The sequence below is a fragment of the Drosophila navojoa genome, chromosome 4 (assembly GCF_054131105.1).
Source record: "Drosophila navojoa isolate 15081-1374.11 chromosome 4, UAZ_NAV_1.0, whole genome shotgun sequence".
Taxonomy (NCBI): Eukaryota; Metazoa; Arthropoda; class Insecta; order Diptera; family Drosophilidae; genus Drosophila; species Drosophila navojoa.
This window is the reverse complement of record NC_142892.1, coordinates 14,552,272-14,573,379: the sequence shown is the minus strand read 5'-3', so window position 1 is coordinate 14,573,379 and position 21,108 is coordinate 14,552,272. Positions and strand designations below refer to the sequence as shown.

The 21,108-nt window shown below is 42.7% G+C and overlaps 5 protein-coding genes, 1 long non-coding RNA gene and 2 other non-coding genes across 10 annotated transcripts; 2 read left to right on the top strand and 6 right to left on the bottom strand.

Annotated features, from left to right (window-relative positions):
- Positions 1–18: 18 nt before the first annotated feature.
- On the bottom strand, positions 19–668 carry LOC108650859 (vacuolar ATPase assembly integral membrane protein VMA21 homolog). The gene is made up of 2 exons (XM_018100177.3): positions 475–668; positions 19–399 (listed from the first exon to the last, which is right to left on the bottom strand). Exons 1-2 carry the CDS (start codon positions 550–552, stop codon positions 160–162), a joined length of 318 nt encoding a protein of 105 aa, XP_017955666.1. The 5' UTR covers positions 553–668; the 3' UTR covers positions 19–159.
- Positions 669–893: 225 nt separating this feature from the next.
- On the top strand, positions 894–5,787 carry LOC108650853 (uncharacterized). Of its 2 annotated transcripts, none has more exons than XM_018100160.3 (3): positions 894–1,666; positions 3,201–3,404; positions 5,372–5,787. In XM_018100160.3, exons 1-3 carry the CDS (start codon positions 1,234–1,236, stop codon positions 5,557–5,559), a joined length of 825 nt encoding a protein of 274 aa, XP_017955649.1. In that variant the 5' UTR covers positions 894–1,233; the 3' UTR covers positions 5,560–5,787. The 2 variants fall into 2 exon arrangements, with proteins under 2 accessions (XP_017955649.1, XP_017955650.1); XM_018100161.3 differs by having other exon boundaries at positions 896–1,666; positions 3,201–3,430.
- A 330-nt stretch (positions 5,788–6,117) lies between these two features.
- Positions 6,118–8,033, bottom strand: Tdh (L-threonine dehydrogenase). The gene is made up of 6 exons (XM_018100159.3): positions 7,819–8,033; positions 7,485–7,734; positions 7,294–7,420; positions 7,076–7,223; positions 6,683–6,788; positions 6,118–6,622 (listed from the first exon to the last, which is right to left on the bottom strand). The coding sequence occupies exons 1-6, from the start codon at positions 7,934–7,936 to the stop codon at positions 6,301–6,303; spliced, it is 1,071 nt and encodes a 356-aa protein (XP_017955648.1). The 5' UTR covers positions 7,937–8,033; the 3' UTR covers positions 6,118–6,300.
- A 2,521-nt stretch (positions 8,034–10,554) lies between these two features.
- Positions 10,555–19,913, top strand: atk (artichoke). 2 transcript variants are annotated; one of them, XM_018100139.3, is made up of 5 exons: positions 10,555–11,413; positions 14,905–15,093; positions 15,145–17,644; positions 17,716–17,839; positions 17,901–19,913. In XM_018100139.3, the coding sequence occupies exons 2-5, from the start codon at positions 14,966–14,968 to the stop codon at positions 19,802–19,804; spliced, it is 4,656 nt and encodes a 1,551-aa protein (XP_017955628.1). In that variant the 5' UTR covers positions 10,555–11,413; positions 14,905–14,965; the 3' UTR covers positions 19,805–19,913. The 2 variants fall into 2 exon arrangements, with proteins under 2 accessions (XP_017955628.1, XP_030241319.1); XM_030385459.2 differs by having other exon boundaries at positions 14,896–15,093.
- On the bottom strand, positions 12,514–13,916 carry mag (magro). Its single transcript, XM_018100153.3, has 2 exons — positions 13,044–13,916; positions 12,514–12,976 (listed from the first exon to the last, which is right to left on the bottom strand). Exons 1-2 carry the CDS (start codon positions 13,860–13,862, stop codon positions 12,590–12,592), a joined length of 1,206 nt encoding a protein of 401 aa, XP_017955642.1. The 5' UTR covers positions 13,863–13,916; the 3' UTR covers positions 12,514–12,589.
- LOC108650861 (uncharacterized) lies at positions 19,834–20,858 on the bottom strand. Its single transcript, XR_001925492.3, has 4 exons — positions 20,614–20,858; positions 20,369–20,420; positions 20,129–20,184; positions 19,834–19,950 (listed from the first exon to the last, which is right to left on the bottom strand). It is a non-coding gene; the product is annotated as an uncharacterized LOC108650861 (long non-coding RNA).
- Positions 20,016–20,097, bottom strand: LOC115563868 (small nucleolar RNA Me18S-Um1356). The gene has a single exon (XR_003980479.1). It is a non-coding gene; the product is annotated as a small nucleolar RNA Me18S-Um1356 (small nucleolar RNA).
- Positions 20,249–20,332, bottom strand: LOC115563866 (small nucleolar RNA Me18S-Um1356). The gene has a single exon (XR_003980478.1). It is a non-coding gene; the product is annotated as a small nucleolar RNA Me18S-Um1356 (small nucleolar RNA).
- Positions 20,859–21,108: the final 250 nt, after the last annotated feature.

Below are 21,108 nucleotides of genomic sequence, written 5' to 3'. Positions count from 1 at the left end.
AAATAGAGATGCCCAATATTTTCATTTAGATAGTTTGTAATTAGTTTACTTAACGCTAATGCTTATAACAAACGAACGTAGCGAAAACATAAAACGTTGTATTTGGAAATGATACATATGGAACAGTCGCAATTGTTGCTCTTTTGGAGTTGATGCCAGTTAATCTTCTTTGGATGATTTTGAGCCACCAAAATAGGCCCGATAGATATAAACGCCCAGTGAAACGTGCAGTGCGGCAACAGCGCCCACTGCAGCAGCAATGTTCACTTTAACATCTGACATGGTGAAGAAGCGTTCCAGCACGAAGCCCTTTAGCACGAAAAACGTCACCACGGGCAGAAATACTATCAGAGAGCAGTAGAAGAGGACCACCTTAAAGGCACTATAGTCCTGAGAGTCCTGGAAAATGATTACATACATGCCAACCAGATATGTAAATAAAACCGGCAAAACGGGGTCATTGTGTTTACATACATGTGAACGCTGTTTGGCTAGTTTCTGTTGGCTGCCATCACTTGCACCACCAGACGCCTTCTTGTTTTTGTTGCTCATTTTTGCTAAATACTAAAAGTAATTAATTCGACAAATCAAAATATTTGTTATATTTGTTGTCTTGTTTTCTTGACGTGCTAATCACATGATACTTTGGCAATCTTATCGGCAGGAGCCTTTTGTGTAATCGAGTATTTTGTATTAGGTGGCAACGTACCGAAAGTTAATAAATAAAGGTTTGTGTTGAATAGCTGGCTAACTCTATCACTAATTAGATATAATAAATAAATATAAATTTCTAAGAATTCAGTTAACAAAACAATTGTATACACAATTGTGAATAACATATCGATATTTTTCTGATACATTACATTGCATAGTAATTATATCGATTTATCGATTCACATAACCAATTGTATTTATTTTTAACAATTGGCGTCAGCGTTTGCTTCGGTTGGTGCTTGCGTGCGCGCGTGTGTTAATTAAGCTTGTATTTGTTTTTTCTGCCATTTCGCTAATGCTGCTATTTTGAAGTAATTAACTCACAGAGAGCGGCTCGTTGCAGTTGTATAGACGCCGCCGGCAGCGGCGCACGTACAGTCGAATATCGAGCGTCGTTCAATACACAACGCGTTTGTTGTTTGCTTGTGGATTCGTGCATTAATGTGTGTGTGTCAGTGTATGTGCGCTTAATACAATATATTCTTGGGAAATTTCCACTGCTCACCGATAGCATCAGCGATGGTATTGACGAATTTCGAGTGCTGGGCACATGGTGATTCTGCGCCTGTCCATTTCGAAAGTGGACCGCCGGCGCGCCATTCACCAGTGGATCCTTTCAACGCACGTGTCGTCTCACACATTGCAACCGCATCGAACGGATACTATGGCTATGCGATTGTAAACAATGCAGTTGCCGCTTCGGACGACAACAACAACAGCTGCAACAACAACAATATACAGGCAATGCAAATGCAAGTAAACGACAACATTGGAGATGACAGTACGCACGCCGCTGCCGCCGCCGCCGCCGCCGCTGCTGCCGCAACAGCACGCTGCAAGAAGCGTTGCTTTGCAATGGGTCACGAAAAGTTGGACATGGAGATGGACAGCTTGACGTCCGTCAAGCGATGCCGTTTTGATGATGCCGATCTGGCCGCACAGTATTGCAACGGTAATTATGCGCATAAATCAAATTATAAATTAAATGCTTACATTTAGTGCATAACATATTTTTGCGGTTGGCCTTGAGCTTTTCACACCGCACAGCAACTAAAAATGTGCGCTCTCTTTGACTGCCGCATGCGATGGAAAACATTTCGTAAATTGTGTTACAAAATTCGATTTTGTAACTTGTTGGCAACGCTTTTGTGCGGGCCTATGTGCTTCTTTTTTTCGCCTGCCATTTTTCTGGGTCATGCTTATCAGAAATTGTTTTCATTGATTGCTATCTGAAGAGATTCTAATTAGACAATTGATTCACAACTGTGATACCCTAGCTCCATTTAGTATAGTTCGCCAATCCATAAAATATAATATTATGCAACTGTCAGTTGAACAGAAATATGCCAACATATGCCTATATTTATGTACATATGTATTTAGGGTCAGTCATACACGTAATCCAAGTATTTAGTACATGTTTTAATCGTTGCAAATACTTTGGAAACCTCTATTATAGGATCTTTAGGTTATCTCTGTCAATTTTTTATTATATTTAAATATAATTAAGATTTTGCTGATAAAGCAATGTTGTCGACCTAGTTTAACAACCTCAAGCGATAAGCCTATCCATATTTCTTAACTAATATATGTGTATGTATAAGTATAAGTCTATGAGTGTGCTCATAGATGCATATATACATTTGTAGCAAAAAATATTTACCTTGCAAATACATATAGTATATATTGTATATAGATATTTGTTCAGTTTGGTTTATAATTTACCTGCTATCGCTGTTTATGACCTCATTGTAAACGTCTAAAATGATCAAATTGACAGTGATCAATTATGAAATACCCTGTAGAGGGAATCAAAAACGAAATTTCAAGAATTGAGTGCAATTAATAATTCGAATTTAGTTTAAATCTTCAAAATATTGATATATTTTGCTTCAATGAAACCCAGTTCATATTTGTTTAACTATGGGGTATTTTATTTAAATAAAAGTTTCAAGTTATCGCTGATTGCTCGACCCTAACGACAAGCTTGGATCTATAAGGTCCGTTTTTTAAGCTCCTTTATCAGCCATTCTAGATTTCATTATTTTTTATTTAATTGTACAACTAGGTTATCGCTTGCGTTTAGCTAAACAACATGCTTTATAGTCGGCGATCTTTACCTGTTATCGCTGACAACGGCGCAATCAGAGCTTAGTTATGGCAGGGGGAACGGGAGGTAGTAGGCCGATAACCAATGGCAGCACTGCTTGTCGCTTTGCAGTCGCTGTCGCCGTTGACGTCGCTGTCGCTGTCAACGCTGCTTACAGTATTTACCGGCTATTTATAAATGAACCGTAATTGGGACATATCGGCGCGAACAGCGACGCCGACTGCAAAGCTAACGTCAGCATTTGGAAAATGCTGAAAACGCAATTCCAAATTAATAAATTAAACTTAATATAGCTATTTGAACTTTTTCCATATATGTATGTATGTGTATATGAATTCTGTTAAGCACACACACTAATGTGTTCCTTTTTACACAGATTTCTTTTCGATGCCCGCCACACAAATGATTGGCACGCAGGCCTGCTTAATGGACTACGATAATGATGTGCAACAACAGCAGCACCAGCAACAGCATGAACAGACACAACAACAGCACCAGCATCAACAACATCTACAGTCAACGCAGCAGCAGCAGCAGCAGCAGCAACTGTTGCATCCACGCATCCATCAACATTATCAAGGTCATTTGCATCGCGCTAACCGTGATGTGAGTCGTTGCATGATGTCGCACATGATCTAGATACATGCATATAGCCCCTATGTATATGTTTATATGTATATATATATATATATATGTATATGTATGTATCTGTGTACAATCTTTGTATATAGCACACAGACTCACAAACACAAACACAACATGCAACAGTTCACCGACACGTCTCTCTGTCTGTCACCGCAAGAGTAAAAACGAAATATTTCCATTTGCCGCCGCAGTTGCTAATATTAAATGTATATCCAAAAATTTGCATATTACTCATACAGAACAACCCATATAAACACACACTCTCACACACACACAAAATCTCTGAAAACTGTCGGCGTGCCAACATCGCGTATACTTAATGAACAAATCAAATAAGCAATAGAAATGAGCCAAAGCAATTGTTAAAAATATCCACATTTAAATGGCAAACGTATCAATTAATCAATCAATCAATAATGTATGTATATATGTATATAATTAACTATGCATATATATGTGCACCTATTGTGTTTTTGTATACATATATCAAGTGAATTGTTTTATATCGCCGCATTGTACAAATAACAAGAAGAAAAAAAGTGAAGAAATAATTGTATCAGTACTCGCAACGAAACGGTTTTGAATCTACTTAATGTACTTAAATTGAAAATGAACATTTAATATTTGAATTATTATGACAAACGTTGCAATCAAATTAACTAACACTTAAGCAATATCCTAATTAAGTCTAATCTAGCTGTAAGTTCAATTGGCACAAGCTTTGCCAGCAAAAGGCCTTTCACAAAGTGTTTGCTCTACGGTTTTTTTTTTATGGTGTGCAGTTTATTGCACATTTGCTTCTGTCCTCCATTTGCTAATAGGCAAATGATATCCTTATTTTATTATTATTTTTCCTTTTGCTTATCTATATGAAACAATTGTTGACGGCTTATGACCAATGTTTTGGTATATCTGTCAATTTTCGATTGTAATTCTTATTATTTCCATTTAATGGCTGTTCAAGCCTGAGGAAGAACTCTCCGCTCATTTTTTTCTATTTGTTTTTTATATTCCTGAAATTCTATCTTTTGCTACTTTCGTCTGATCATCATTATGATTGTGTTATCTCAACATCTCTTATAATTTATGAAATCTTTGTAGTCCTATCCAAAATTCCCTATTCGATTCCGTCAAAATGCATGTGCTCATTACGAAATGAATTTGGAACTATTACGATGACTCATATATCATAAATTAGGAGACGTTATTTTAATCAACCCAATTCCTATAGAATGATCTTTTATGACTTTTATGACTGAAGCTAGAATTCAGAATATTGTACTCTTGATATGTTTATCTTATCTTTTATTTTTATTTTTTATTTTTTTCCTTGTTGAATCTAAAAAATTCTGTTTAATTGCTATTTTCAAGGCCAATTCAAAATTCTTGCGAGGTCTTTTAATTAATAGAGCAAAAATAGAATTTCCTTTTAGATTCTGGAAGTCTATCAAGCCCAATAAAAAACTCTCCGTCTTAGGAATATTTTCTTGGCTTTGCATTCCTATAATATATTGGAAAATTTGTCCAGATCCAATTGAAATGAACTTTTATTTGGAAAAAGCGTTTCTCTTTTTAAAAGAAAACAAATTATAATTGTACTTTGTGTATACTAAAATGCACAATCTATCGCTTATCTACTCACTGATTTACACTCATCGAAATATATTCATGTACTTTTTACCATCAACTGGAAATCTACTAATAAATTCTGTACTTATTGTAAGACAAATTTATTTTTAAAAAAATCTATAAACACTTTGTGAATGGTTTGCTAACTAAAAAAGTTCGGAGTTGGGAAAACCTTAACAAACAAAAAAAAAAAAAAAAAAAAACGAAATCAAATAAAAATTGCAAAATAAAACTGATAGAAGAAAAACCTCTTTGCTCTCTGCTCGTTTACAGACGGCCAACGACATCATAAACAGCCACAACAACCTGAAATATTATGCAATACCTTAGAGTCCCTAAATGATATACTAGAGGCTAAATGTGAATCCAAGTTGAGAGATGAGGCAGCCGATTTGTATATAGCCACACATGGCGGTTGTCTTCATCACTACAATGATGCGGCCGAAGAGTTTGAGATCTAATACATTAATTGTCGTACGAAGCACTGTATATGTATTTATACATAGAACCTTAACTAACCATAATGCATTGTATAACGTAGTCTAAGTAGATGTTAAGACTTTGAAAATAACATTAAATGGATTCTTGTGCAAGTCCCAAATACAAAAGGTGCTTAAATTAACTTAAATGAAGTGTAATGAAAGATTTAAGCCCCAAAAGAAATATATAATTGAATATGAAACATATAATCGTGGCTTTTTTTTAATGATTATTGAATTGAATATATGAATATGAATATATATTCTATATACATATTTAAGTTATATCCTGGAAAATCTAAATAGGATATGTTTATACTGCATCGAAACGATATATTCTATAGGTAGCGCATATTCAAATTGCTGCGAGCTTTTTAGATTTTTCGATAACGCATTCCACTCGTGTATCGATAAGCGGATGGTGAATAAACGCTGTGGTGAATATAGAGATTTGAAATATTCAAACTATGAAATGAATTCGGCATTGATTGCCCATAGCAGAAGCAAAGCCCAATTTAAGAAAACAATGCTCTAAAATAATTCAATTCTTCTAATTTCAGTTTTATTAAATTGCTTCTGTAAAAGTTCGTGGTGTATATTTACTAAATTTTGTCATTGTGTAGATAATGAATTGAACAAATTGTACATTGAAATGCTTTTAAATGCCATTAGAATCTCATTTGATGGTGTGGAATACTTTGTAGTTGCAGATAGATGCTGCTCTTAAATCTTAAGCGTTTGCCGCTCTCCGTTCTCCACATTGATGTAGTTCGCCTGCACATCCTTGACCATGAAATCGACCAGGTTGTCCAAGTCGTACTTGTGCTGCCAGTGCCAGTCGCGACGCGCATCCGAATCATCGAAGACCTGCGGCCACGAATCGGCAATGGACTGCCGGCTGTCCGGCTTGTAGGTCACATGCAAATGTGGCACGTGTTTGCTAAGCTTATCCACCAGCTCTTCGGGAGTAAAGGACATGGCCGTGACATTGTAGACGCGTCGTTTCAGTTTCTCATTGGGCGCGCGCATGAACTCGAGCAGAGCACTGCGGAGGAGTAATACATATAGAGAGAGCTCTAGTCAACTTATAGATCTCTGCACTTACCGCAGACAATCCTCAATGTACATCATGGGCAGACGTGTGTCTGGCCGCAGGTAGCAAGTGTATTTGCCATGCCGCAGTGCCTCATGAAAGACGGCAACGGCATAATCTGCAAGAGATAGAGAGAGAGAGAGAGAGAAAAGTGGGGTTAGGTTGGCAGTTAAGAGTAAATTCATAGACTCAACTAAAGATCTAATTTTATTATCAAATTATCATTGCATTATCAAGCAACAATTTCCTTTCCACAACTGAACTAATTCCATATGAATATGCACTTTGTCACGCTACGTTCAACAGCAAAGAGCGTATGCTAATAAAACTATTAAATAATTTAATAATTTAATCAATTTAGTGCACTCTCTTTATGTTAATGATCTTAGCCCGGTTACGACTCACCTGTGGTGCCGCCGCCTGGTGGATCGCTGGAAATGACGCCCGGAAAGCGCAAGCATCTGAAATCCAAGCCGAACTTGTGATAATAATATTCGCCAATGAGCTCGGCGTGCACCTTGGAAACGCCGTAAATAGTGCGAGGCCTTTGTATCTGGTAGAGAGCGAGAGCGAGTCACCATTATTGAACAAACTGAAATGGGAGTAGAGCTTGCAGCACTCACTGTAATGTTCGGTGTGGGATTGCGGGGACTATCGGGCCCAAAGGCGCCAATCGTGCTGGGCACAAAGATGCGCAGCTTATACTGTTTCGCCAGCTCGATAACATTGTGCACGCCCTCAATGTTGACCCTGAAGTTGGTTGGGTAAGGTTAGATAATACCTGGGACTAGCTGCGACCACTGGCGGCACCTACCTCACTGCGAGTGGCACGTTCTGTTCGCCCACTGCGCTGAGCAGCGCCGAGAAGTGAATGAGCCAATCGATGCGCTCATTTACAACTATCTTCTGCAGGCCCTTGAAGTCCAGGATGTCGGCAAAGATGTAGGGTCCATTTTCCAGCACCGCCTGGCTGGGCTTTATGATGTCCGAGAGTATGACGTTCTCGCTGCCGTACTGCGAGCGCAGCAGCTTGGCGCACTCAATGCCCAGCTGGCCGAGACCACCTGGAGGCAGGCGGAAAACGGAAGTGTTTAGAATTGAGCCAAGTGCATATATGTATGTGTATTTATTTGAATCCCTTCACTAACCGGTGATTAGAATTTTTGGCGGTCTGCTGGCGGGCACACGCTGGTGCATGAGACGCACCACCGGCTGCATCTGACGCTGGCCACTGGCCACCAGGCTGCTGAGGCACTTGCGCCACATGCTGTACTGCGGTATTACGGAAGAGATTGAGCGACACTGGACAACGGACCCGCAACGCCGCAACGCAGCGAGTTACAATATTCAACTGATTTTGAATTTCAGCAAATCATTTTTACGAACGTCGAGCATCGAATATAATTCACTATATGTTATACTCGCCTATTCGCGCACATATCGGGTGAGCATTCGGATTTCCATTCGCTAGTTGTCGACACTTGGCAAACACTCAATTTTCTCGTTTTTTATTTTCTCATTTTTTTTGATTCATTATGAGACGTTATAGTTGTTGCTGCCATCCTTGTTGTTGTTGTTGTTGTTGTCGTTGTCACCATGGCAAAGATTTGCTCGGGCTTTGCCATTTATAATTCAATAAAAGCGAAAGCAGCACGCTGCCACCGGAGAGGAGGCCCGCCAATTGACAATAACAATAGCAACAACAACAACAACAATCAAAGGAAAAGCAACAGCAACAACAATTAACATAGTTTAGCTGCGCAGGTTTCCTTTTGGGAGGCAGGTCTATTTCGCTATTTCGTGTGTCGGTTATGCAAAAAACAGAAACAATAATAAATATGTACATGGAAGCATATTTATACAGGGTGCTCTACATACATATGACAATGGAGAGTAGATAGATTTGATCGTATTTGTTACGTGTACAATCTAGAAACATATTTAGAATTATATGTAGTATATATACATACATATGTGTGTCTATTTTATGATTACTTCTATTCCTCTACATCTAAAAATGTACCCCCTATTTTTGACTGAAATCACGCCAGTGCTCTTCAGGTCTTTCACCCATATATATATACTATAGCACTACTGTTCGGCTTTTGCTTCTGCTACATATATAATGCACATTTCATTACTAATTTACAATCTTATTCAACTTTTAACATCTTCATATTAGGCAAATATTAAAAATTCTATACAATTGTAAATAAGTAGTAAAAAATGTAGTTATACAAATATTTTACAAAGAAATTATATGAAATTAATAATAAATTAAATGTTAGTAGTAGAAATTTAGATTATACTGAAGAGTATATCACAATTCAGCCTTGACATGTTAAGCTCCTACTAAATTTACTACTAATTTTAAACTTTCTACTACTATTTCTCTCTCAATACTACGTTTATACTCATCAGTACTACTATTATAAATTTTAGTACTATTTTTAGCTGCTCCTATTTTACCACTTATATTTTCACATTTAACTACTATTAGCTTACTACTATTTCACTTTCTACTACTATAGAGCTGAGCGCATATCGCCTAGTAGTATGATATACGCTTCAGCTTTGTCTCTCTGCAGCAGAACTTTCAGCTAAATGCTGTTAAACAGCTCTGTTATTGCACAGTAAACTCAATTAACCTTGACAACGGATATATGTAAATGCGTAAGTCTGTTAAGGGATCGAGAACTCAATTTAATACAATTAAGTGTTGGGGCAAGGGCCTCTAAATGGAATCGGTCCACATGTTTGTGGAAAAACGGGTGCTACACAATCTGATAATGCATTGAACTTGCACTAATTTTATAGCACGTAATGCAAATTGTTATTCGCGGGGGTTATCAGCATACAGAATGAAAATAATATATAGACAATATTCAAACGAGCGTATAATTGTTTTGCGTATGAGCAATTCATTTATAGAACTTTAGAATACGATTTTCTCTCTGCAGCCTTGACAATCCTTAGTTGACGTAGTTGCGTTTTGCGATTCGAAAATATGAAAATAAAAATACGTAAAAATTATGTAGAGACTACAAAGACTTGGGTGTACGCTTTTCTTCTGTGAGAACTACAACTAACGGGCCAGACAGCTGGCAAATACAATTGGATATAAATGTTTTAAAAAGAAATTTTATCTGCCTCTTACTCTTGCTCAATGGGCGCCACATATTGGGGAAGTGTTATATGGTCTTTCTTTGGTCCCTGTGCGCATTCCAGACGTCTTGGGCAGCCAAGCGATGCCGCAACTGGAGCTAGATTTTTATGTAACTCACATAAAGAGACAATAATAATGATGACGTTACAGCAGCAGCAACAACAACAACGAATAGAAAAACTAAAACGTGCATCAAGCGCTTTATGAGGCCTTTAATTTAATTTAGCAAAAGTGAGCCGAGCAGAAAGAGCCCCCTAAGATAGCGTGAGATATCGGGCAAGGAAATGAACGACAAACGGTTAGAAATGAAAGTGAAATGAGAAACAGGGCTGAAACAGAGCTCAGAGCATGAACATGGTTTGGTTCATGACTCGAACCAATTAGTTGGCTTCAAAATAAGGTTTGTCAAATTCATGGAACACAGATTTGGGCGAAAAATAAAAAACTGAATTTTTAATAATATTATAGAAATATTTTTTATATTTTTATGTATGTTTTGTTAACAATCTTTTATTTTGAAAACTATTATACAGATATTCGTAAATACGTGTTAAAAATCTGTTCAATAAATGTTTCATAGCTCTTGCAACACTTTAGCTCATAGCCTATAATTATGTTCATTAAAATTTAATTGTATAGCTTGTAGTAAAAGCTTGTCAGAAAACTCAGTCATATAATAGAAAACGTTTTCTAATTGCTAAAATCTCAGTTAGTACTTACATTCCAACTGACTATATCACAAATTCATTCCACATGTTCAATTTGCAGCTCTCTACTGATTTGGGCAATTTTCCCCAATCAGAATAATCTTCAAGTAATATCCCAACTCAATGCCAGACTTGTGCCAAAAGTCAAGCAATTGCTTCTGGCCTTCGTTGCTGTACAAGCAATTTGTAAAGTTAATTTGTTAATTTCACTTGCAATTTCAATATCATCTTAAGCATAAACAACCTCGCGCCGACAGCAGCAGCATGACCAGCCAGCTTCGACCCCTGTAGCCTGGTCACAGTTCAGGTATCAACCACGTTCCACATACGATCCACAAGCGCTGTGAGTCAAGTTGACGACTGTCTGTCGCGGCTGGTGCGAGTGAGAATCAGCCAAGTGTGGCGCCAAATGTGCTCCGATATTGCACAGGCAGGAAGCATTCGCTTCTTGGCGCTACTCCCCCGCATTCCAGCCAATGCTGAACGCTCAAAACAAAACACACAAAGCATAAAAAAAATAAGAAAAAACGTTTGTAGAAATCTTGAGTAATCCGTTGGCTTCGCATAACGTTTTGAAAACAGTTTTAACGCGCATTCCAAACGAGACGGTTCGCCTAGTTGGGCTCTTAACAAATAAACGTCGAAGCTTTAGTGCATTTTTAATTGAATTGCAAAAAGTTTATAATAAAAGCAAAAGTGCGCTTGAAAGTAAAGTGAAAATTAAGAGAGAAAGAAAATTTGTGCTTCTGTGAAGGCTATGAAAAGCTAACAAATATTTCAAAAGTGTTTAAATCAAATATTTGAAATCTACACAATAATTAATTTAAACATCAAAACTTACACGGATATATTGGATACGCTCTAATTGGAGTAAGCTAGTTGGAAACAATATATTTGTAGTCCGACAAATATCCTTGCCTGTTGTCTCATTTACTACCCGGCGATAGAGGGCGCCAGGCAATGCCCGCCTTGCTTTGTCTTTAGTTCCCCTTACTGCCAATGGATGGCGCCAGTATGAAGGAATTTTCGCTCTCACATTTGCTTGAACCGTTTCTTATCTCGCTTCGCAAATCTGAAGCTCCGTCGCATGAATTCCACACAAAACACAGTTTTAATGTACTACAGGCAAATTCAAAGAACTAACAGTTATTTAATTAGGAGAGACTCAAAAGAAATCAGAGCAAAAATGGTGAAACTGTCGCGTAGCAGCCGGAGCTCCAGTTGGAGCTGCAAACAGACCTTCAAGTCACACTTAGTTGCGGCAGGCAGGCAGCAGCTCCCAGATGTACAGGTGTACAGGTAGTGCGGCAGCTCTTAGAGCTGAACAGCAGCTGGAAGCCAACGAAATTACAGACAATGATGAAAACGACAATAATTTCAAGGTTCGTTTGATGTAAACTCGGCGCGCATGCGTACGAAGCGACGCTATGGAGTGGCAAAGAGGAGGTCTACTCCAACAGCAGTGGCAGCGGCAGCGGCAGCGGCAGCAGCTATTCGGACCGTTTCACGCCCTGCCTCAGCCACAACTTCTATTTTTCTACTATTTTTCTATTTTTTTCTGTTTCTGTTGTTAAATGATTACAAAATTTTGTTGAAAAGCCATGTTACGCTTCTCGGCGCAAAAAGTTTCTTTTTTTTTTCTGTTGTTCGCTGAAGTTGCGCAGCTACATCGAGTCTATGGCTAGACATAGGTATACCAGGTAGCCCTGGATTTGAGATATGCATGTTAAGAGCTTTTTAGGCTATTGCACAAGACGTGGTAAGACTTCCTCTCAAAGCAAAGTGCTTGAAGCAAGATATTTGAAAGAAATTTGGTCTATATGAAATGTCAGCTATATATAATATATTGCTTAAAGACCTGGAAATTTAATATGTGTATATTTAGATTGCAAGAGTTCAAGTAATCGAGCAATGCAGTCATAATCTTATCTAATCCTATCTAAGAAGAGCCCCAATAAACTAGGTTCGCATATTTTTAGTGCTTTATGTCTGCTCTCATATATATGTAGATCCATTACAATACAATCGATCCATTAGCCTAGTTGTTTAGCGCGCCTCGTATCCATTGATGCGGTCAACAATCAGATCGTTGACCAGTTCCTTCATATTCTTGGCCACAATAAAGTCCAAGTGATTGAAACTCGCGAGGGGCACTCGATGATCCTCAGCCAGGTGGGTGAACTCGGCGACCAAAGTGTCCACATCCTCTGGACCGCACAGCGCATCGTTTTGACTCGAATAGGAATGCGTCTTGGCCGTAATTTTGCTCAGATCATAGTCTGGCGGCAGATCCTGGCCGTAGAGGTCACGATTCTTCTTGGTGCCCCAGTCGTACTGGCGGAACTCGTGCGAGGTCGACAGCTGCAGGTAGTGAATGCCCTGATTACTGGAAGAGCCAGCTGGATGCGTCTCAATCAAGAGCTGCATGGAGGTCTGCCAAGAGAAAAGAATGGGAGTTATTGAATATATAAGAGAGTTTGGGATTATGCCAAGGCCTAACCAGGTTAATGTTCTCATAGCCGCCATTGGCGAACATCAGGAATCCGTTCTTGCAGATGGAGTCGTAGGGGCTGCCGCTGCCGCAGCCGTTGTCCGCCAGGCGATTCACTAGATTGTTGTGCGGTATCAGTTCGGTGTCCACCAGCAGCTGGTTCCAAACGCCGCCGGGTGTGCCCACCAGTGGCCCGAGCAATCTGAATACTGCGGAACGGCCGTGCGCAAAGAATGCGCATGGAGCCAGCAAGTGACCCGACTTGATCTTCGCATTGTACTCGGGTCGCTCGGACAGCAGCACCAGGTACACCGTGGTGCCCTGCGAGTGGCCCGCGTAGTGCAGCTGCTCGTGCTGCGTCTCCTCCAGAATGTAATCGATCATGGCAGCGATGTCGATGGTGCCAATCTCATGCCAGTCAAAGTGCCAGAACCTGGGATTGTTCAGCGAGATTTGCTCGTTGGCGCGCGAGTAGATGTTGCCACGAGCATTGCCCAGCCAGACATCGTAGCCCGCGTCGGCCAGCAGGTAGGCCAACGAGTTGTCCGGCCCCGAGCTCAGCCAGCAGTCCGAGTTGCTGAACAGGCCATGCTGCAGCAGCACCGGAGGCCGCCTCTCCTGCTCGTTGCCCAGCTTGTGGGAGTAGGGAATGCGGAAGATCTTCAGCACATAGCCATCCTCGGTGACCACCCTGTGGGTCTCTGCTGGATAGCCATGGGAGCGTATACGCTCATCCGAGGGGATCATGTCACGCAGATTGAATTTGCCATCAGCGAGTGCCGGGCTAAAGGCCAGCAGAAGTGGCAACAGGTAGATGAAAGCGCGCATTGTAGAGTCTCGAAGGAACCTCTTGGCTCTGACTGCGGCCGTCGAGTGGTTCACTTATATAGCCACGGCAAAGGCAGAGGCAGACGGGCAGGGAGTGCGCCAAACTCTCCAATCAAACAATGAATTCAAATCGATTTGATTTACCGCACAGCTGATAATGGCCAAGTTCTAGATTGCCGTAGACTTAAGGTTGGGGTGGAATATTTCACTTAGCTGGGGGGCGAGTCTTGCGATCAATTAACTATTTTTAGCAACACAATTTCGACTGATTTACGATCCACAAATTTGAAAATATCATTATGAAAACAACAATTGTTTTAGCATTTTTCCATTTTGCTTTGCTGATATTTTTTTTGGAAGAAAATTTAGTTAAGCTACAAGTAGCGGCAGGTGTTTAGGTGTTAGATTAAAATGAACATATATTAACTAACTATCACTAATAGCTTAAGGCATGCCAGACAACCCGGCCGTATTAGTTAACAGTAACGGTATCATTGCTAATCTATTCCATTTTGATATAATGTAGATTTCAGACTGTTGATACTATTTGTTAATAATGATTGCTCTATAATACATGTGGGTAGATCGTAATATTAGTATTGATATTCCTCATAAGTTTTGTTTCTTGGGTATATAAATAATAGAATAATCAGTAGAGTTATCAATTGAAAAGCTAAAGCTAAAGCTAAAGAGGAGTTTTCCAATATATAGAGTCATTTCACATAATATTTTAAAATTTGTATATTTAATAATACTAAAATATTATATACATATTTAATATTTACACATATTCTGTGGGAATCAAATAATATTTGAGGAATTTTAAATAATATATAAAATAATAATACAAAAATAATATTTCTAGCTTTATTTTATTTTAACACTGAATTGATAGCAATTAATAATTATAAGTAGCTTAGTACTACTATTATTAAATTTTCTTTGACTAAAGACGGTGCAGCATCCACTTCCAATTGGGTTTTCATTCTCATATCCATTTTGCACTCCTTAAATATACATATATTGATTCCAGTTGCCGCAGACCTTCAAGCTATGTGCCAGCCAGCCATAAATAGAAGCCCATAATCTAAACGCATGCCAGGATGCTTTTGCTGCCGATTCTACTGTTATATGCCGGCTGGGCGGGGCTAGTGCGTGCCGACAGCTGTCCGCCGTCGGAGGCCATCCTGCCCTGTCGCTGCTCGCTGCGCGGCAAGGAGATACAAATATGGTAAGTAGATGCAGCTGAGAGACTCACCTGGCTAAACGTCTCTTTGTGCAGGTGCTCGCACAGCAACTTGCCACAGATAATGGACGGCCTGAAGGCCGTGGAGCGGAACATCAAGACCCAAATCGATGAGCTGGTGCTGGAGAACAATCAGCTGCCCGCGCTGCCTGGACGCTTCTTTGGCAATCTGCAGATCGTGCGGCTGATGCTGCGCTACAATAGCATCGAGCGGGTCTCCAATGGCTGGCTGAACGAGCTGGAGAACAGTCTGGTGGAGATATTCATAGTGGAGCCGCAGCTGCGCAGCATTCCGACCGAGAGCTTGAACGGCATGATCAACATGCTGGCCATAACCATACAGAGCGACGAGCTGAAGCACCTGCCCGACTTCTCGGGCCTCCTCAGCCTGACCTATGTGAGTGTGCAGAGCGCATCGTTGACGGAGCTGCAGCCGCACAGCTTCCGGCATCTGCCCAAGCTGCAGCACATCCACATCACAGGTGGCGCGGGTCTGACGCGCCTGGAGGCTGGCCTGTTCGATGGCCTGATTTCCCTAAAGAGTCTGGATCTCAGTCGGAACGGTATCAACTGGATTCACCTGCGCGCCATGACTCGACTGCCCAACTTGGTCAGCCTGAAGCTATCGTATAATCAGATCAGCGATGTGGGCATGATTGGGCGCATTGTGAAGGACCTGGAGCACTTGAAGAAGCTGCGCCTCGATCACAATATCATAAATGTCATCGAGGATGGCTCCTTTGTGGATTTGCCCAATCTCTCCGAGCTGCATCTCAATGACAATCGCATCACGGAGCTGCAGTACGGCGCCTTCCTGCGCACCCCCCAACTGAAGACGATTCACTTGCACAACAATTTGATACGGCGCATACATCCGGAGTCGTTGCTGCAGGCCTCTGGCAGCGGCGTGGAGGCCGTGCACATCTACAACAATGAGATTGGCCATGTGGAGGCGCTGCGAGCGCTGCTCGACGCCCTGCCCACGCTGCGTTTCCTGGACATGAGCGGCAATCTGCTGAGCGAGCTGCCCTACGGGGCACTGCGGGGCCATGGCACGCTGGAGCAACTGCATCTGAACAACAATCAATTGCGCTCGATCGAGCGCGATGCTCTGATGGCCATGCCCGCTCTCCGGGAGCTGCGCATGCGCAACAACAGCCTCAGCTCGGATCTGCCTCTGCCCTTCTGGAATCTGCCGGGTCTCAAGGGCTTGGATCTCGCCCAGAATCAGTTTGTGCGCGTGGACTCACAGCTGCTGGCTGGCCTGCCCTCGCTGCGTCGCTTGGATCTCAGCGAGAACGGCTTGGTCGATCTGGCTGCCAACAGCTTCCGGCACAATAGTCTCCTGGAAACGCTCAACATCTCGTCCAATGAACTGACCCACATCTATCCGGGCACCTTCATGCACCTGGAACGCCTATTCGAGGTGGACGCCAGCTACAATCAGCTGACTGCTATGATTCCAGGACTGCCCCAGATTGTGGAGCGCATCTCGTTGCGTGGCAATCGCATCTCATCTCTGCCCCCAGCGGGTAGCAAATCCCTGCAATTGCCCAATCTGCGCATGCTGGATCTCAGCCAGAATCACATTGAGCAGCTGCCGCGGCACGGCTTCCAGGCGGCTCCCGAGCTACGCGTGCTGAGTCTGGCGCAGAATCAGCTGCGTCTGCTGGAGGACACCTCTTTCATAGGCATACAGCGGCTGGAGCTGCTGCACCTGCAGGACAACCAGTTGAGCCAGGCGGACGAGCGTGCGCTGTTGCCACTGGCGGAGCTGCGCAATCTCAATCTGCAGTCCAACAAGCTGGAGTCCATCACGGACAACTTCTTCTCGAACAACAGCCGGCTGGAGCAGCTGGATCTGTCCCGCAATCTCATCCGCACCATTTCGCCCACCGCCTTCGACAACCAGCGCTCGCTGGAGTATCTGGATCTATCGGGCAATGCGCTGCTCGACATCTCCGTGGGTCTGGGCAATCTGCACAGTCTGCGCGACGTGGATCTCAGCTACAATCAGATCACGCGCGTGCATGCGGATGTGGTCAATGCCTGGCGCAATGTCGTCGAGATTCGTCTGTCGAACAATCTCATCGTGGAGCTGCAGCAGGGCACCTTCCGCAACCTGCCCAAGCTGCAGTATCTGGATCTGAGCAGCAACGAGATTAGCAGCGTGCAGCCAGGCGCACTCAAGAGTCTGCCGGAGCTGCAGGAGTTTGTGCTGGCCGACAACAAGCTGGTGGAGCTGAAGGATCACGTGTTCGAGGACCTGCCCTCGCTACTGGCCTCCCACTTCCAGTACAACAAATTGAGGTACATCTCGCCAGAGAGCTTCCACCACGCCAATTCGCTGGTCTTCCTCAACTTGTCCAACAATCACTTTCGCAACATGGAGAACATTGGACTGCGCAGCATGCGCAACCTGGAGGTCTTGGACCTCTCCACCAATGGCGTCAAAATGGTCTCCACAATGCCACTCAAGGCGCTCAACTGGCTGGTCGAGCTGAAGATGGACAACAATCAGATATGCAGGATACAGGTGGGTCTAGTGTCCAGTGGAACGCGGCTCCATATTCATTTCTCATTTAAATTTGTGTTTGTCTTTTTCAGGGCTCTCCATTTGAGACCATGCCCAGGTTGCGTGTCTTGTCCATGCGCAACAATCAGCTGAGAACCATCAAGGAGCGTACCTTTAGGAATCTGAGAGGCAACATTGCCATACTCGATGTGGATGGTAAGTCATCGACTACATCTCCAGCTGGGCTCATTCCATGAACTCACCATTCATCTCTCAGGTAATCCCATTGAGTGCAATTGTGAGATGCAGTGGCTCTCCGTCTGGCTGCAGGAGACGAATTTCCCTTATCCCGGTCCAAAGTGCAAGGATGGTCGCCTGCTGCGCATGGCGCGCATGGAGCGCAGTCTCTGCGCTGGCCTGGAGCTCTACAATGGCAACGATAACAATGAGCGCACCGAGGCCAATCATCTGCCGCTGCTGAACGAGCACGGCGACGTGTTCCAGCGTGATCTGCCCGAGGAATTCAATGATGAGTGTGACGCGTATAACGAGCGACCGATGGTGGGGGATAGCGAATACTTTTACGAGCAGTATGTGGACTCCACGGATGTGCCGGAATCGACTAATGCTGTAGTCAGCAGCTCACAGCGACCCAAGCCGACGACAGCAGCTAATCCTAACATAGATCTGAACAATACGCTGCTGCATACCAAGTACTTCAATAGGCGACCACAGCCGGCGGCTGGCGCTGGGTCGCCGTTTACCTTCTTTGGGTACCCGATACCCAGCCTGAGCTTGGGTCGCTTCTTTGGCTTTGGCGAGCGTGGGCGCAAGCAGCGCACGGATCAGGATGATCCGATGCCAGCCACGCATCGTATGGCGAACATCAATTTACCCAGTGCGCGTGGCAAGACGCGCATGTATCAGCCGAACAGCGCCGAGTTCGAGAAGTACCTGCGGGAGCAGCAGCAACAGCAACAGCATCAACCGAATGGGCCCAACGCTAGGAATCGCTATGGCGAAACGGAGTCGACCACCAGCTCGGGAGAGGAAGCCCTGAGCAATGAGAGTGGTGCAGCCACCACAACGGGCGTGTTTCGCACCACATTCCGAGAGCCGGCGAGCATTGAGCGCGGCGGCTTTCGACCCATTGTGCCGGCACACGTTGGCGGCTTTATGCCAGTGCATGATCCCCAGCAGCGGCGCGGTGTAGTGGAGCAGGTGAATGCCACGAGCAAACCACACCTGGAGCGGCATTTTGTGCCCATCGCCGTGCAGCCGGAGCAGGCGCAGCCCAGACCCAAGCCAACGAGCGGCGCCGAGAGCAGCGAAACGGCCACCTACGAAGTCACCGAAGTGACACCCGATATAACGACTCAAATGCCAATCGTAAAGAGCACCAGACCCATGACAACAGCTCGAACAACGTCATCCGCAACTACAACTACGACGACAACTAGTTCTACAACAGAGGCGCCGATGACTAGCGCCTCCAGTGAACAACAAACTGAGGATTCCCAGTACGATGATGAGGATCTGGAGGCGCAGTCAGTAACGCTGCTGCGTCCACCGAAGCTCTATCAGCCAACCACAGCAGAGACCATACTATTGATACCGCCACCCGAAGAGCACGTGGCACAAATCAAAAGCCATTCATGGGTGACGACCACGACAGAAGCCATCACTGACTATAAGGCTACGCCCAGCAGCGAGCAAGTGGCGCAAGATGCGCCTGCTCGCGGAACTGGAACCGCTGGCGTGCGTACACCTGGTGGACGTTCCACAATCACCAAGGTGTATACACCGCACCAGCAGCATCAGCAGCAATTGGTACAGCCCACGGCCGAGGAGTATCAGCGCACAACGCCCAGTGCGGACAATGAGAGCTTTGCCAGCGAGCAGCAAGTGATCTCCAGACAAGCACAGAAGCGTACAGACACACTGCCCGATCTGTCACAGGTAGCCGAGCAGACGGAGCGCAAGGATGGCATGGACTGGTACTATGAGAGCTTCAAGAAGAAACGAGACTTTACAAATCAAGCTACTGCGGTGCATGCGCCTGCCAACAAGGAGGTGTTCTATGGCAATGTTCTGCCAGAATTGAATGGAAGCAGCAGTTGGAGTCAGCCAAGCAACCGATATATAATCCTACTGACCTTCATCTTGCTGGGCAGTCGTTGATGAAGAACGTTGTTGGCAGTGTTAAACAGTTGTTTAAGTTGTTTTATAAGTTTATTTTTACAATTGATATGTATATTAATATATGTTGTATAATAAAATTAAAACATTAGATTCATGAACATTCGCTGAGTCAACTAGGAGTGTACCTGAAAAAGAATTATTAATAACAAATTAGTTTCATATATTATAATTGAGGGAAATTAAATTCTTGTATAGCAATCAGATGGTAGTGCATTGTCCATTTCAACACTATTGCTCTGAGTTGGTATGTAGTTATCATCATTAGAAAATATATGGATTTTTAATAATAGATGGAATACTTACTTCTCAGGGCTACGGATGCCTGCCTCTTTTCCAGCTTGCTCTCCGACATTTGAGGACTAAAAGTAAATTTCAATCAATTAGATTTTTCGATTTTCAAATAAAAGAGCTAGAGATTTTTGTATTTTAATCAGATGGTAGTGCATGGCGTGTCAATATCAACATAATTATTCTGAGTTGGTATGAAGATATCATCATAGAATAAAAAAAAACGATCAGATGTACAATTTAAAGACCACTTACTTTAACTTGTAGGTTATCCACGTATAAGAATCCAAGTAAATTCCACGCGCAACTAAAACGAAACAAGTACATACATACATACACACTTTTATAGTTACATACTAAGTACAATTTATATTAGGTGCAGCTAATTGTTTTCAGTTGCTGGCTGTGGTATAGATATGATTCAACACAATTGCTCAGTTAATTTAAATATCATCCCTGATTTGCTGATTTAATAATATTACTGAGAGTTGCAAACATACCTCGCATATTTATTGAATTACATTGTCATTAGCTACAAGTTTCAAGTACGATGCAAAAACCACGTGGTTCAAGTAGATGTCTCAGTTCAGTCACCAAAGTCCAGTATGTCAGCTCTTTTATCGCGCAGCCAATTAAAAAGGCTACAGTCTTTTAAAGACATTTTCTTAACGCTTTGGCAAATTAATTGCAATTTATTTTAATAAATTTAAGCAATTTATGAAGAGCAGATCGCACGCTGCCGCTGCTTAAAAGATTGAAACAGAACGACGCTGCCGGATGTTTTATTTAGTTGACAGCTCTGCGCAGCGCTACCGTATCATTATTATAAGCATACTCTGACAACTCTATACTAGTTGGTAGCCCTGTGTGAGCTTGCCATATGAATTGGCGCAATTTTGGCAAACAAAACTAAACAAAATAAAAATAGTCTAGCAACGAACAAGGTAAATGGTCAAATCAAGAGCAAATTAAAGTGATGAATACAGGGGTCTTCA